Source organism: Trachypithecus francoisi, unplaced genomic scaffold, assembly GCF_009764315.1.
Source record: "Trachypithecus francoisi isolate TF-2019V2 unplaced genomic scaffold, Tfra_2.0 Lachesis_group1, whole genome shotgun sequence".
Lineage (NCBI taxonomy): Eukaryota > Metazoa > Chordata > Mammalia > Primates > Cercopithecidae > Trachypithecus > Trachypithecus francoisi.
Window position 1 is genome coordinate 16,798,830 of NW_022681454.1, and position 16,410 is coordinate 16,815,239.

At 42.7% G+C, this 16,410-nt stretch overlaps 1 protein-coding gene across 1 annotated transcript in view; it reads right to left on the reverse strand.

Moving 5' to 3' along the window:
* FAM184B (family with sequence similarity 184 member B) overlaps window positions 1–16,410 on the reverse strand; it is a 153,056-nt gene that overhangs the window by 52,232 nt on the left and 84,414 nt on the right. Inside the window, exons 6-7 of the mRNA XM_033213844.1 lie at window positions 8,275–8,385; window positions 4,937–5,044 (exon numbers count right to left, since the gene is read on the reverse strand). Coding sequence (XP_033069735.1) covers window positions 4,937–5,044; window positions 8,275–8,385 — 219 coding nt within the window. The remainder of the gene's footprint in view (window positions 1–4,936; window positions 5,045–8,274; window positions 8,386–16,410) is intronic.

Here is a 16,410-nt window from a genome sequence, read left to right on the forward strand (position 1 = left end):
GGAGTAGATGCTATCATCATCCTTAGCATATAAATGAGAAAGGTGAAGCAAAGAGACATCAAATTATTTGTCCAAGATTATCCAGCCAGTAAGAACCCAGGTGTCTGGTTCAGGGGCGAGCTTGCTTAACTACTATACTATATTATTGTCCCTCTCTGGTGCTTTCCATTGAAGTATTATCTAAAATAGAGAGATATTGAAACAATCTAAATGTCAATCACAAGGGAATGGTTCAATATAATATGGTTTTTCTATACAAGGGAGAACTAGATGGTTGGTTTGTTTTTTTTAAAAAAATGAAGCTGAAAGGGAAGTGTACCGAGCTATAAAAGTATCTCTAAGCTATAAAATTTAAGTTAAGAAAAGCAGAATTGGCCAGGTGCAGTGGTTCATGTTTGCAATCCCAGCACTTTGGGAGGCGGAGGTGGGTGGATGGTTTGAGCCCAGGAGTTTGAGACCAGCCTGGACAGCATGATGAAGCCCCATCTCTACAAAAAATACAAAAACTAGCTGGGCGTGGTGGTGGGCACCTGTAGTCTCAGCCACTCAGGAGGATGAGGCAGGAGGATTGCTTGAGCCCAAGCAAGGAGGATTGCAGTGAGCCAGGACTGCAGTGAGCTGAGGATTGCAGTGAGACCAAAAAATTAGTCAGGCGTGGTGGTGGGTGCCTGTAGTCCCAGCCACTCAGGAGGCTGAGTCAGGACGTCGAGGATTGCAGTGAGCCAGGACTACACTCTACTCTGGGTGACAGAACAAGATCCAGTCTCCAAAAAAAAAAAAAAAAGATTTCATGAGAGTATGCTATCATTTATATTTTAAAAATCCACAATTATGCCTGTATATACAGTATATATCTGAAAGGATATATAAAAGAGAGAAGATAAAACACAACAAGTAGTTTTCCCTGGGATAGGGAACTCCACAGTAAGAAGGAAAATGCTTTCCAAAGTATACCTTTATATACCATTTGAGTTCTGGACCATATATGTGGATTGCTTATTTGAAAAGAGGTCTTAATTTGAAAGAACAAACAATACCTGCAAAATGCCTAATAGAAAACAGCACCAGATGTTTAAGCTGTTACTAATTGTCCACATTGTTTTCCAGCTATTTGTTTATGCACACTTCTCCCTCTAGCATCCAGCTCAGAGGCTGGCATATCCCAGGTATTGCACGCACAACTGCAGAATGAATGAATAATGTGCATACTGAGTTGAATCAAATGAAACTGATATTTGTCGAGGTTCCTGCTGCAACGGTATAGAGGAGGCATCTGCACTTCCCTCTGGAAACCGAGCTCATTCACTATTCACAAGAGCAAAGACATCAAACCAACCCAAATGCCCATCAATGATAGACTGAATAAAGAAAATGTGGTACATATACACCACAGAGTACTATGCAGCCATAAAAAAGAATGAGATCATGTCCTTTGCAGGGACATGGATGGAGCTGGAAGCCATAATCCTCAGCAAACTAACACAGGAACAGAAAACCAAACACCACAAGTTCTTGCTTATAAGTGGGAGCTGAACCACGAGAACACAAGGATACAGGGAGGGGAACAACACTTACTGCGGCCTCTTGGGGGAGGGCAGTAGGGAAAAGAGCTAATGCATGCTGGGCTTAGTACCTAGGTGATGGGCTGATAGGTGTAGCAAACCACTATGGCACATGTTTATCTAGGTAACAAACCTGTACATCCTGCACATGTACCCTGGAACTTAAAAAAAAAAAAAGAAACCAAGCTCATTGAAAGACAACATTCTAGGTTAAGAAGGCTGAGGAGGGCTGGGCGGGGTGGCTCACGCCTGTAATCCCAGCACTTTGGGAGGCCGAGGCGGGCGGATCATGAGGTCAGGAGTTCGAGACATAGACCAATATGGTGAAACTTCATCTTTACTAAAAATACAAAAATTAGCCGGGCATGGGTGCACACCTGTGGTCCCAGCTACTCGGGAGGCTGAGGCAGAAGAATAGCTTGAACTCGGGAGGCGGAGGTTGCAGTGAGCTGAGATTGGGCCATTGCACTCCAGCCTGGGTGACAGTGAGACTCTGTCTCAAAAAAAAAAAAAAAAAAGGCTGAGGAGTTTCCTGGTGGACCAACCCATGGTTCCTAACAGGTACTTGTATTCTGGACTTCTTCAGGACTTGCTTTTTTAGCTACAGAGGTGGTTCTCTACTGGGGATAGTTTTGCCCCCAGGAGACATTTTCGGTTGGGAGGGTACTACTGGCATCTTGTGGGTAAAGGCCAAGGAGGCTGCTATATAAACTGCAGCACACAGCACAGCTCCCTGCAACCCACCAAAACAAAGAACTATCCAACCCCAAAGTCAAGTGCTGAAGCTGAGCTGTGGTGATAGCACTGGCTCATGGACATCATGACCATGACGGGTAGACTCGGGTCATCAGCCCTGGAACATACCTAGAACTTCTACGTGTTTCTTTTCCCTCCTAAAATACAGCCTGCTCTACAATCTTCCTGAAGTGCATTTTTTAATTCAGTCTCCAGCTTACCAACCTTATTTCAGATTTAATTTCATCAAGAAGGATATCAGCCAACTCCGATCCATCTCCCTGCCACCGTCACTTTGAGGGGCTGAGAAATACTTGAATATCTCAGGACAACCTTTCTGGGAAGCCCCACATGGTGCTGGTGAAAGATACAGCTGTCCCTGGGGCCAAAAGTTCTCTGGAATGCCAGCTCATGAGACTGGTTCTTAAGAAACTGAGGAGAATGAAAATATCTGCACCTCCCTCAGGCAGAAATCTTCTGAAAGGAGGGGGACAGCCTCGGATCAGGAAGGGGAAAGCCCTGTGGATGAGGGTGCCTCTGCTCCTTTAGGATTCTCTTCCAGGCTTACCGGAGTGGCGGGGGGCAGCGGGGGCAACAGGGCTGCTCAAGGATTCTCCCCTTTTCTGGGTGTCAGAGGAAGAAGGAGGAAACCCAGAGAGTCCTGACTGCTCCCCTTAACCCAGTGACAGCTGGGGCCTGTTTTATCTGGAAGGCATCCTGGGCATGTGCCGCTCTTATGGAGAGAGGGGGGGGATCAGAGCCCGTGGTTCCATCCTGTCTTGGCTATTTACCAGCCTGTGACTGCGGGCAGGTCACCTGCCCTCACCTTCACTTTTCTCTTCTGTAAAATGGGTGCCTTACAGGGTTGTTGCACAATTCCCATGAAGCTGAGCATGCTGACTCATGCCTGTAATCCCAGCACTTTGGGAGGATCACCTGAGGTTAGGAGTTCAAGACTAGCCTGGCCAACATGATGAAACACCGTCTCTACTAATGGTGGCACACATAGGAGGTCACAGCTACTCGGGAGGCTTAGGTGGGAGGATCACTTGAGGCCAGGAGGTCGAGGCTGCAGTGAGCCATGATTGTACCACTGCGCCGCAGCCTGGGGAACAGAGCAAGACCCTGTCTCCAAAACAAAAAACTCCAATGAAGTCAAAGATGAGAACAGTGCTCTATGACTGACCAGTTCACATACAAATGTTAATTATTATTTAAATCCACAGTCACTAGATTTTGGCTCTTTCTTACCCTGGTGAATATGTGGTTGACTGGGGGTTATCCCAGAGGAGTATGTCATGGGGGCTGTTGGCAGGACCAGGGCCTGAGCCCTGGAAGATGGGGGTCATGGGAGAGAAACTGCAGTTCCTGAGGACACTCGTGTAGACAGAAATGGGTAAACAAGAGACTGGTGAGACTGATGTGGGAAGATTCAGACTCACTCATGTAGTGTTTTCCCGCCTGGAGTTTGAAATGGCCTGAAAATTGCAGGCAGCAATCAAATAAGTGAAATTGAAGGCCATGGTTTTTTTTTTTTTTTTTTTTTTTGGCTCTCTTGCTGCCAAAACAGGAATTAAGAGGGTTATTCAAGCCAGGGTACTCAAGCGCCCACTTCACAGGGATTATTTATATTCCTGACATGGTACAACAAACATTCACTGAGTGCCTATCTTGTGGGTTAGGCTGTGTCTCAAAGAAGATATGCTGAAGTCTTAAGCCCCAGTACCTATGAATGTGACCTTATTTGGAAATAGGATCTTTGCAGATGCAATTAGTTACGACGAAGTCATACCGTAGTAGAGTGCGCCCTAAATCCAATGACTGGTGTCTTTATAAGAAGGCTATGTGAAGACACAAAGACTCAGACACTCAGGGAAGGAGGCCATGTGATGACGGAGGCAGAGATCAGACTGACGCGTCTGCAAGGAAGACTGGCCAAGGAACACCAGGATTGCCCAGCAACCACCAGAGGCGAGGGGAGCGGCACAGACCAGGTTCTCCCTTGCAGCCTCCAAAATAAACCAACCCCGCCAACACCTTGATTTCAGACCTCTGGCCTCCAGAACTGTGAGAGAGTACATTTCCATCGCTGAAGCCACCAAGTATGCGGTCATTCATTATGGCGATCCTAGAGAACAATACAACTCACCGCAGGCCAGGCAGAGACACAAACCAACCAGTTTCTATCCTCAAGCGGCATCCCTGAAAGGGCAGCTTCACGGACAAGGGCTGTTGTGAGAGTAAATGAGATCATGGCTGTGGAGGGAGACAGCCGGGGCAAGAGAGGGGCATTTATGACTGCTACTGGGGTTCGTGCTGGGCATAATCAAAGGCCCTGCTCTAGTTGAGTGCGCCCTTTATCCGCCAGGCAGGCTGCTCTCAGAGAGAGAGCAGAGACTCATCTGATAGGCCTTATTCTTTTTCAAACCACCCAGATAATTAGTCAGAATTCTATTTCCTTCATGGTTTCTGTGAATGGATTTTGTGGTGATTTTTTTTTTTTTTTCCAGGCATTTTGGCAGTGTCGTGGGGAGATGTAAAAGAGCCCATTAACATCAACATGCGTCACTGGGGACACTGAAACGCTGAGACTGAGAAGAGAAATATCTTCAATTAAATCTGACAAAGCTGGAGGTTACCTGGGTCTCCAGAATGCTGCAGCGCTGGCAGCCTAATTCCTGGGGCCTTTCCTCAGCTTTTGTGGGGTGTGCCTTATTTTGTTGGATAAATTCTTCCAGCCTTAAAACCTAAAAGAGGAGACAAGAAACACCACGCAATGAAACCAAGTTCTGCCTCCTCGATACAGTCATTCATCCGGGAATCAATTCTCCTGGGTCAGTCTGTTCTGGGAAGAGTGCCCCATTAGGCAAATTTTACACACACTTCTAGAAATACTTTTTTTTTTTTTTTTGAGCCAGGGTCTCACTCTGTCACCCAGGCTGGAGTGCAGGGGCGCAATCTTGGCTCACTGCAACCTCTGCCTCCCAGGTTCAAGTGATTCTCCTGCCTCCGCCTCCCAAGTAGCTGGGACTACAGGTACGCACCACCATGCCCAGCTAATTTTTTGCATTTTTAGTAGAGACGGGGGGTTTCACCATGTTGCCCAGCCTGGTCTCGAACTCCTGACCTTAAGTGATCTACCTGCCTCAGCCTCCAAAAGTGCTAGGATTACAGGCGTGAGCCACTGCGCCTGGCCTAGAAATGCCATGTCTAATGAGCTAGTTGCTTAGTCTTTCCAGAAGAAAATGTGCCCAGCAGGTTTATAGTATTCCACAGTTTCGTTTAAATTATTTACACACATATTTCTATACTAGATCTGTGGGGTGGCTTTCATATCATTTCCGGAAGGCCACTCAATTTCTTTTGAAAACAAAACAAAAAAGTTAATTGGTAAAGAAAATGAACAACATTTAAGAATTATGTAGATAAAATGAGAGAAGAGTGGCTTGGGGGTGCTCTAAAAGTGTAAGGCCTTAATTATGATGATGATGATTAACCAACTAATTGTAATATATGAATTAAACAGACTGCTTTCCCCTAGACTTTGAGGAAAATGAGGCCAAAAAACATAAAGTAAACTTAGACTTTCCTCAAATTTTTCTAGAAACCTTAATACTAGTTAGGCACCATGCTAGGTACAAGGAGGGATGGGGAAGGGACAGAGTGAGAGCAAGGTAGTAAAATCATAAAGCATAGTCCCTGCCTTTAAAAAGCTATCATTTTATGAGGGAGATAGATAAATGTTTATAACCCCAATGACACCCAGTAGAGATATGTATAACATAATAAGAGCACCTCCTGAATGGTCCATTTGCTCTGTGCCACCCAGGAATCTAAGCCTTTTAAAAAAAATTATTATTATTATTTTTAAAAATGAGATGGGATCTTGCTATGTTGCCCAGGTTGGTCTCAAACTCCTAGGCTCAAGAGATCCTCCCACCTCAGCCTCCCAAAGTGCTGAGATTATAGGGGTGAACCACTACGCCCAGCCAGGAACCTAAGCCTTTTACAGTATTAACTCTTTTAATCCTCATAACAGCCATTATAAGGTAGGTACTACTGCACAGAATTTACAGCAATAGGGCCAGGTGCGGCAGCTCACACTTGTAATCCCAGCACTTTGGGAGGCAGAGGCGGGTGGATCACCTGAACTCAGGAGTTCGCAACCAGCCTGGGCAACACAGTGAAACCTTGTCTTTACTAAAATACAAAAAATTAGCCAGATGTGGTACTGTGCTCCTGTAATCCCAGCTAGTTGGGAGGCTGAGGCAGGAGAATTGCTTGAACCTGGGAGGCAGAAGTTGCAGTGAGCTGAGATCATGCCACTGCACTCCAGCCTGGGTGACAGTGAGATTCCATTAAAAAAAAAAAAAAAAAGAGCTCTAAGGCACATTCACAAAAATAGGTCAGGGCCCAGACTTCCCTGACCTGTGTTATTCAAAAGAATAACTGGGTCTGTAATCCCAGCACTTTGGGAGGCCAAGGCAGGTGGATCACAAGGTCAAGAAGTTGAGATCATCCTGGCCAACATGGTGAAACCCCATCTGTACTAAAAATACAAAAATTAGCCAGGCGTGGTGTCAGGTGCCTGTAATCCCAGCTACTCAGGAGGCTGAGGCAGGAGAATTGCTTGAACCTGGGAGGCGAAGGTTGCAGTGAGCCAAGATCACACCACTGCGCTCCAGTTGGGCAACAGAGCGAGACTCTGTCTCAAAACAAACAAACAAACAAAAAACGAATAACTAGGCTGATCTCATACATGTACATGAGGCCACCTTAAGCTCTGCAGCGAGGTGTGGTCCAGATACAACACGAAGACTGGCAGTGTATCTTCACAGGGCGAGAGGAAGAGATGGAGGGAGGAGAAGTGAAGGAGGAGGGAGTAAGGGAAAGGCGGAGGAAGGGAGGACAGCAGGGAAGGAAGGAGGAAGGAGAGAGAAAGGCTTCTTTGCTGTGCAGCCCCACCTTGGTCTGGGCTGGAACAGAAGACTCTATCCCAGAACTTATCACCAAGACCCACCTCTAGACCCTGAAATATCAAGTCTAAGGAATGACATGCTCATCATTTTTTAAAATAATAATTTTAGAAATAGAAGGAGTTAGAGAAAACATCACACCTGTGTACTCATCACTCAGCTAAAGAAATAACAGGTCACAAGTACAGCTGCAGCCCCTTACACTCTCTCCCTTCTAGAGATAACCACTGGCCCAGTTTGATTCTATTATCCTCGTGCTTTGTTTAGATTGACCTCTTGGATATTCCTAAACAATCAATACTGTTTTGCACGTGGCTTCTGTGTTCTTAAAAATACCCAGAGGCTGTGATGTACAGCAGGGCTGAGGAACTGGTGTCATGGGTTCCTGAAGCAGGTGGGAGACTCAGGTCTCATCTGGAAGGTTTGAGGGAGGACAGGGGAAGGAAGGAAACTTGTTGACATTTTTTTGGTTTAAGCAGGCTCAGAAATTGGCTCTTAGGATTCTGTTTCTAGCCTTTTCTACTAGTTCTTTGATACTTTCAGGTGCCCACGAAAATGTGTTAATTTCTTTTAAAATCAGAAAAATGTATAGTCTGGATGATACTCATATTTCTACCACTGCAGTGGTAGAAATTTTTAATTTTTTTAATAAAGGAAGGACCTAGAAAGGCAAAATTGCTAAGAGCCCACAAAGGGGCGAATGTAGCCTTGGGGAAGGAAAGGCAGGGGAACTGCAGGTTACCCACTTGTGCCTTCATGAAGCCACAGAACCAACACCAGCGGCCTCCTGTGTCCTTCTCTTGAGACATTAAAGGCGTCTTTGTTTAAGCACCTCTAATCTGGTTCTCTGTTACTTGCAGTTAAATGCATGCCCCCTGAGACAGCCTTCCTGTCTGGCTGAGTGTCCTTTCCTGTCTTCCAAAATTCTTGGCTTCTCAGTTAGGCAGAAGCTCCCAGGACCAGAAACAGCACCCCAAGGCTTGCATCTGTTCAGGGCTTACCTCGAGCAGAGAATTCTGGAGCTTCACGTTGAGGGCTGCTTTCTCTTCTTCCAGCTGCTTTATCTCCTTTTCTGATTTCTTCCTCACTTCCTCCAGCTGTGCTTCTACTTCCTAAATGACGATTGGAAGAGTTAACCATACAAGGCACGAAAACAGGACACTTAACGTTTTCACACCCTGCCTTATTCCCAGAGATCAAAGAAGCTTACGAGAGTCATAAAATACTGCAAATAAACATAAATTAGACATACACGAGAAGGTCAAAAGAAAGCACGTGTTAACTTCACACCACAAAGCCTGATATATATAGGGGTGGGCTGGGGCATATTGTTATCTTTAAGTTTTCTAGTGTCAAATTTTAAAAAAATGCTCATTACTAACAAAATTCTCAGTGTCACAATCATTACTAACAAAATTCTCAGTGTCACATAAGTTAAAAAGCCAACTACATTTTCGGATGCAGGGAAATAGAAAAAGCAGTACAAAATTTCTTCTCAACAGCATCCATACATGAGTCAAAATGATGGGGTTAGCTGGGTACAGTGGTTTACGCCTGTAATCCCAGCACTTTGGGAGGCCGAGGCAAGTGGATCGCTTGAGCCCAGGAGTTCAAGACCAGCCCAGGGAACGTAGTGAGATGGTGTCTCTATTTTAAAAATAAATACATAATAAAATAAAATAAAATAAATGATGGGATTCCCAGGGCCGATTGCTCCATGGTCCCTCACCACAGCCCATGAACCTCAGTGCAAAGCAGATCCAGGTGAAGGAACATTCTGGGGACCACATGAGTGGTGCAGTCACGTTCCATCTGTCGTCTCGAGCACATTTCCTAACCTCTCAGTGACTCACTGTGCTCCTCACATGCTCCCTGCCACTCCAGGTACATAGTAAAGGATCAGTAGATGATAAGCACTAATATTATTCTCATAGAGACCTAGGCTTTCTGTTCTAGCTTAATTTCTATGGAAATTGTGCATGTATCTACAGGAGTGAATGAGATAGTCTGTTCCTCTTAGCTGAACTTTAGGTAGATACTGTATCACTCATTCATTCAACAAATATTTCTTGAGATCTACTGTGTCCCAGGCACTATTCTCCGAGCTGGGGAGATAAAAGGGAGAATTCCTACACACCAGGAAACTGACATTTGAGTGAAAAAGATAGGCAGCACTATTCTCCGAGCTGGGGAGATAAAAGGGAGAATTCCTACACACCAGGAAACTGACATTTGAGTGAAAAAGATAGGCAGCAGTCAAAGTCCATGAGTAAACAAGACGGCAAACACTAGGTTGGCTGGAGAAATAATAAAGCCGGAGGGGGCTCTGCAGTGCTGGGCAGGGGCTGAAATGTTAGATAACGTGGCCAGAGAAGTGCTCCAGAAAGTGACTTTGGAGTAAAATCCTGTAATAAGTGAGGGAGTTCACCAAGGAGACGTCTGGGTGTGAGATTTCCAGGATGTGCAAAGGCCCTGGCACATTCTAAGGACAGAGCGGAGCCACGGTGGCTGGACTAGATGAGGTCTGAGGAGCACCATCTGAGGCCTCAAACATCAAAGTTAGACTTACAGTGAGGTGAAGGCCACTTAACTGTTGGTCAGAGGAGTGATGTAGTGATGTGGTTGCAATGATATTTGGATAAGCTTGCTACTGTGTTTTTTTTTTTTTTTTTTAAGACAAAGTCTCGCTCTGTCACCCAGACTGGAGTACAATAGCACAATCATGGCTCACTGCAGCCTTGACCACCCGGGCTCAAGCAATCCTCCTACCTCAGCCTCCCAAGTAGCTGGGACTACAGGTGCATACCACCATGCCCAGCTGATTTTTAAAATTTTTTTGTAGAGATGGCATCTTGCTATGTTGCCCAGGCTGGTCTCGAACTCCTAAACTCCAGTGATACTCCCACTTCCACCTCTCAAAGTGCTGGGATTACATGCATAAGCCACCATGCCCAGCTTCACTACTGGTTTCTGTCTTGAGTACAGACTGATGTGGGTGGAGGGGTGAGGGGAGAGCAGTGGCAGGCAGGCCTGGGAGGAGGCTGTGGTGGTAACTGAGGTAAGAGTGATGGTGGCTGGGCCTGTGGCAGCAGTGCAGCTGGGAGGAGGGGTAGAACTTGGGACATATGTGGAATGTTGACTGACAGCACTCACTGAAAGGAGAGGTCAGGATGGCACCAGGCTTTCTGACCTAAGCAAGGAGAGAATGGTGCCACCATGAACTGAGATGGGGAAGACAGGAGTGGATTCAGGGACCCTCTGAGGAGCTTGTCTGCGTGTGTCAAGTTTGATACATCTGTTAGATGTCTAAGTAGATAGATAGAGGGTCTGGAATTCAGGGGAGGGTTCTGGGTTGGAGTATGCATTTGAGAGCCATCAGCATACAGAATGTATTGAGGCATGCATTTGAATGAGAAAAGCTAGAGAACAGGAATGAGAACATGAGGAAAATATAAGACATTAAAGAACCAAGCCCTCAGACATTCCAAAATTCCCTATGAATTAGAAGTTACAATATCCAGCAGGTATTTGTAGAGTGGCTTTCCTAGGCTGTCAGTTGATTATGGACCTGCAGATCCAATGGACTTGATAACGGTAGCTGACATTTGCCGAGTACATGCCATTTGCTGGCACTTTACACAGACCATCTCTTTGGTCTTTGTGAAAGCCCTATGACTTAGGTACTACCACCAAGGCTTATTGTAAAGATAAACAAATGAAACTTAAAGAGGTTAAATGCCTTGCCCAGGGTCAAGATTTGAACTCAGGAAAGCCTGACTGGTTGACTGTGCTTCTTCCCTGCCTTCTCAAGGAAAGTTTAGCTCCTAGTACAGAAAAACGCTTGACTGTGTGAGTACAGAAGTTGTCATGTATCAGACAGCAGCATCACTAGGCTGAGCAGAGAAGACTTGAAGGAAAACCCATGTTTAAGCTGGACTGGAAGGATCAGTAAGAACTGGACAGGATCAGGCAGGAAAATTCGGGAGCAGGGAGAAAATGCTCTTTGTCAAGGGAAAGAACATGGAATGAATGATGAACTAAAAGGCTGGAACCACTGAGTGTGGCTCATGCCTATAATCCCAACACTTTGGGAGACTGAGGCAGTAGAATTTTTTGAGGCCAGGAGTTTGAGACTAGCCTTGGCAACACAGCGAGACACTATCTGTATGAAATTTTTAAAAAATTAGCTGGGCTTGGTGGCATGTCTTAGCTACTCAGGGGGCTGAGGCAGGAGGATCACTTGAGCCCAGGAGTTCGAAGCTGCAGTGAGCCATGATCGCATCACTGTATTCCAGCCTGGGTGTCAAAGCAAGACCCTGTCTCTGAATGAATGAATGAATGAATGAATGAATGAATAAAAAGTAAAAGGCTGGAGGGCAGAGTTGGACAGGGGAGAGGTGTGGGATAAAGCAGGAGAGAGCAATCAGGAGTCTGCCTCTGTAGGGTCTTAAAAACCATGTTAAGGAATTAGAACTATTTAATACATTATAAAGATGATAGGGAGTGATTGGAGAGTTTGAAACGAAGGTTGAATTTTAAGAAGGTTCCACTGCAATGAAGATTAGATTACATGAAGTGGGGAGACTGGAGGCAGGGAAATCATTGCACATTCCATCATGAAATGGTGGTTGACTGGATCAGCATGGTACCACTGAGGAGAGGGGGAAGTGGAGGAATTCCACAGTCATTGAAGAAGCAGAATTAATACATTAGATGGATGACTGAATGTGAAGGGTGAGAAAGGGATCATGTTTGACTCCTGGGTTTCCAAGTTGAACATCTAAAAATATACTGCTGCTGATCACCTCCATGACACCTTTACACTGACTGTGGGGCCAAGCCCAGCCTAGGCCAGTGACTCTGGGAAGGCCCTTAGCATTTTTCCTGGGGTCAGTCACTTAAAGAGAAGAAAAAAACCCCAGACATTTAACATGTGTATAGTCTCTGTTCAGTAAATCTATGATCCCCTTTTGCAGGGCTTGTTGTTTTTGAGAGCTTATTTTCTAAACACAGTATGTAAATTCTCCTTTGGTTTCAAACAAGTTCAGGTCACTTAAGCAATCAGCAGCAGTAAGGCCATCCCTTCAACAAAAATTCATTTTCTTTACTTCATTAATTAGCTTCTCATCCATAGAAGATTTTATTGAACAGAAGTTTTGTTTAACATGCTTTAATAAAGAAGACACTCACTGACACTGCCAACATGTGTTCACTGTAATAGCACGGTGACTATCCCCTGTGATAATAATTTTTAGCATAAAGGAATGGCTATTTCTAATTTTACATAACTTCCCAGTCTACAAGTAACTAATCATAGCTTCAGCTGTAACCTTGACAAATGAACCTAATGTGAAAAAAATTGCCCCACAAATGGAAATAATCAATTTCAGCAGTAATTTTTGGCATAAGTAAGCTTCATTTTGGGTTCAAAATAATGTGGTTTACTGTCAGAAAACAAACATTTCTGGGTCACTGGAGAACACAGATTTGAAAGAAGCATGCCCAGTCCAGCTCAGCTGAAAGTGACCTTGGAGGTTTCAACAGGAAAATTCCCTTAACTCAGATAAAGAGAAAAAATAAAATAAAATAAATAACAAAGACAAGGACATTAAGAAAAAAGGAGACAAATGCTCTCAGATATTTAAACTGCTTCATCCTGAATCTGGAAGACTGTTTCATGGGCCATTAACTTTTAGAATTCACAGAGCATTTTCATAAACGCTATTCTCACTGAACTTTCAGATACCCAGGAAAACAGATTTGATGGCACCCATTTTACACAGAGGAAATCCCACAGCTGATAAGACGTAGATACAGGACTCACACTCGTTTTCTGTTTCTTTGTCCAGATTGACTACAATTACAGGTAATCAAGGAAAAGCGATGTAAAAGTGCCACTGTAAGGGACAACAACTGAGCAACCACAAACAATTACTGTGTGGAGATTTCAGCTGGAGTTTTAAGAGAAAACTTGTAACTTTTTTTCAAAAAGAAAAGTTAATTATTTGGCATATATATTCAAAGTTCATGATGCAACTGAAAGAGTCAACCAGTACAAAGCCTTAAATAATCACTCAGAAAGGCTGAGGCAGGAAAATGGTGTTAACCTGGGAGGCGGAGCTTGCAGTGAGCCGAGAATGCACCACTGCACTCCAGCCTGGGTGACACAGTGAGACTCTGTCTCAAAAAAAAAAAAAAAAAAAAAAAAAAAAAAAAAATAAATTAATTAATTAATTAAAAAAAATCAATCAGAACCAGTCATTAGCAATAATACCAACATTGATACTAATCAATACATGGGAGACCCCATGAAGCATCCCAACTCAGTAGTAGGGCTTAACTAGAACTAGAGAAAATTCTACTCTAGATTCATCCCAACAAAGCTTAAAAATAAATCTAGAAAACTGAAAATTTTATATTTTGTATAATTTATCATAATAAAGATATCTCACACAATGAAGCTGGTTCACAAGTAATTTAACTGCCTGTCAAAAGAAAATTTAGCAAAAATGACAGTAAAATCCAGATGTTTAATAACTTAACATTCTTAATGTCCAGCATCCAATAAAAAATTACTAAATAGGCAAAGAAGCAGAAAAATGTGACTCATAAAGAGCAGAACAACCAGTCAATCAAAAAGACCCAAAATTGACAGAGATAATGCTAAAGGAACAATTATAAATATGTTCAATAATTTAAAGGAAAACATGAAAATAATGAGGATGAAAAAGAAAACTGTAAAGAAGAACAGAAGGGAATTTCTAAGGCAAAAAATTATAATATCTAAAGTGAAAAATGTACTAAATGGGTTTTTAAAAAGATTAGATAGTACAGAAAGAAAGATGAGTAAACTTGAAGATACAGCAAGAGAAATTATCCAAACTTAAACACAGAGACAAAGAATCTGAAGAGAATCTCAATGACTTGTGGGACAATATTAGAAGAGGAGCAAGAGCAGGAAAAACAAATGGAAGAAATAATGGCCTTAAAATTTCCAAATTTCATGAAAACTGTAAACCCATAGACTCGATGAGCTTATAACAAAAACACAAAGAAAAATCACATCATGGCAACCGGATGCAGTGGCTCACGCCTGTAATCCCAGCACTTTGGGAGGCCAAGGTGGGTGGATCACCTGAGGTTGGGAGTTCGAGACCAGCCTGACCAACATGGAGAAAGCCCATTTCTACTAAAAATACAGAACTAGCTGGGCGTGGTGGCTCATGCCTGTAATCCCAGCTACTCGGGAGGCTGAGGCAGGAGAATCGCTTGAACCCGGGAGGCGGAGGTTGCAGTGAGCCGAGATCGCACCATTGTACTCCAGCCTGGGCAATAAGAGTGAAACTCCATCTCAAAAAAAAAAGGAAATCACATCATGGCATATCATAATCAAATTGTTGAAAACTAGTGATAAAGAGAAAATCTTGAAAGCAGTCGATAAGAAGAAACATACTATGCAAAAGGAAAAGAAGATAAATGTGGCTGTTAACTTTTCACTAAAAGAAAATGCAAACCAAAAGATACTGAATGACATCTTTAAAGTGTTGAAAGAAAAAACAACTGTCAACCTAGAATTCTATATCCAGTAAAAATATCCAACAAAAATGAAGGCAAAATAGACAAAGAAAATATGTTGTGAGTAGGAGTTGACACATGCTACAAGAAATGTTATAGGAAGTTTTTTAGACTAAAGAAAAATGATACTATACAGGCACTTGAAGTCACCAAAGGAATGAAGTCTGCAGAAATGGCAAACAAATGGGAAAATGACCCTTTTTTCTCATTAAATTTTTTTCTCTAAAATATGGTTGTCCGTTTAAGCAAATATAAAAGCAACATACTGTGGGATTTATAGCATGTGTAAAATAAAATACAACACATAACAACCATTGTACGAAGAACACAAAGAGTAAAATGAAAATGTATTATCATGAGGTTTATATGTGTGAAGTAATGTATTTCAAGACAGACCAATAAATTTAAAGATGCATATTCCAAATCCTAGAGTAACCACTAGCTCTCCACTTTGCCAAAAGAGAGCATATCTAATAAGTCAAAGGTGGAGCTAGAAAATGGAAAACCCCCAAAATACTCAATGTATCCAAATTAAACGGAAAAAGGGGGTGGGGAACAGATGTGACAAGTAGGAAAAACAAGATGGTACACTTAATGATAATTACATTAAATGTGAATGGTCTGAAGGTCCCCTAAAAGGCGGAGATTGTCAATCTGTATAAAAAAGGATTCAAGTATACCACAAAAGCACTTTTAATAGAAAGACACAGGTAGGTTAACATAAAAGGACAGATTAAAATAGACCAAGATACACTAACGGTAAGCATGCTAGAATATGTATATATTATCAGACAAAGCAGACTTCAGGACAAATAATATTTCATAAATAATAAGAATCAATTCATCAAGAAGACACAAGAATCCTAAATGTATATGCACTAATAAAAAGGTTTCAATTTTCATGAAGCAAAAACTGAGAACCAAAAGGAGAAATAGACAAATCTACAATTCTAATTTGAGATTTCAATCTTCCTCTCTCAATGATCAACAGAACAAGTAGAGAAAAATCAGTAAGGACATAATAGACTTGAACAATACTATCAACCAACTTGACCTAATTAGCTTTTATAGAACACTCCACCCAACAGCAGCAGATTCCGATTCTTTTCAAGCACACAGAAACCATTCATCTAGACAGATCACATTTGGGTCAAAAACAAGCTGAACAAATTTCAAAGGAATGAAATGACAGAATCTATTCTCTAACCACAGGGGAACCGAATTAGAAATCAATAATAAAATGGTATCTAGAAATGTACCAAATAGTTAAAAATTGAACAATATACTTCTAAATAACCAGGGGTATTTTGGGAATTGATAGAAATATGGAAAAAAAAAATCTGAGCTCTTGGTGGTGGTAGCAAATAAAGGAAAAATTTGAGAAAATAATATCATTAACATTTGTTATTTAAAATGAGAAAACAGAGGCCCATAATGGTTCGAAGTGACATATTTAAGATTTGACAATGAGAATGCTCTCCCCAGGCACAGTGCTTAGTACACACTGACTTGACTCTGGTTGTTTCACTAGATCTTTTCCTCCCTACCAGACTGTGTATTCC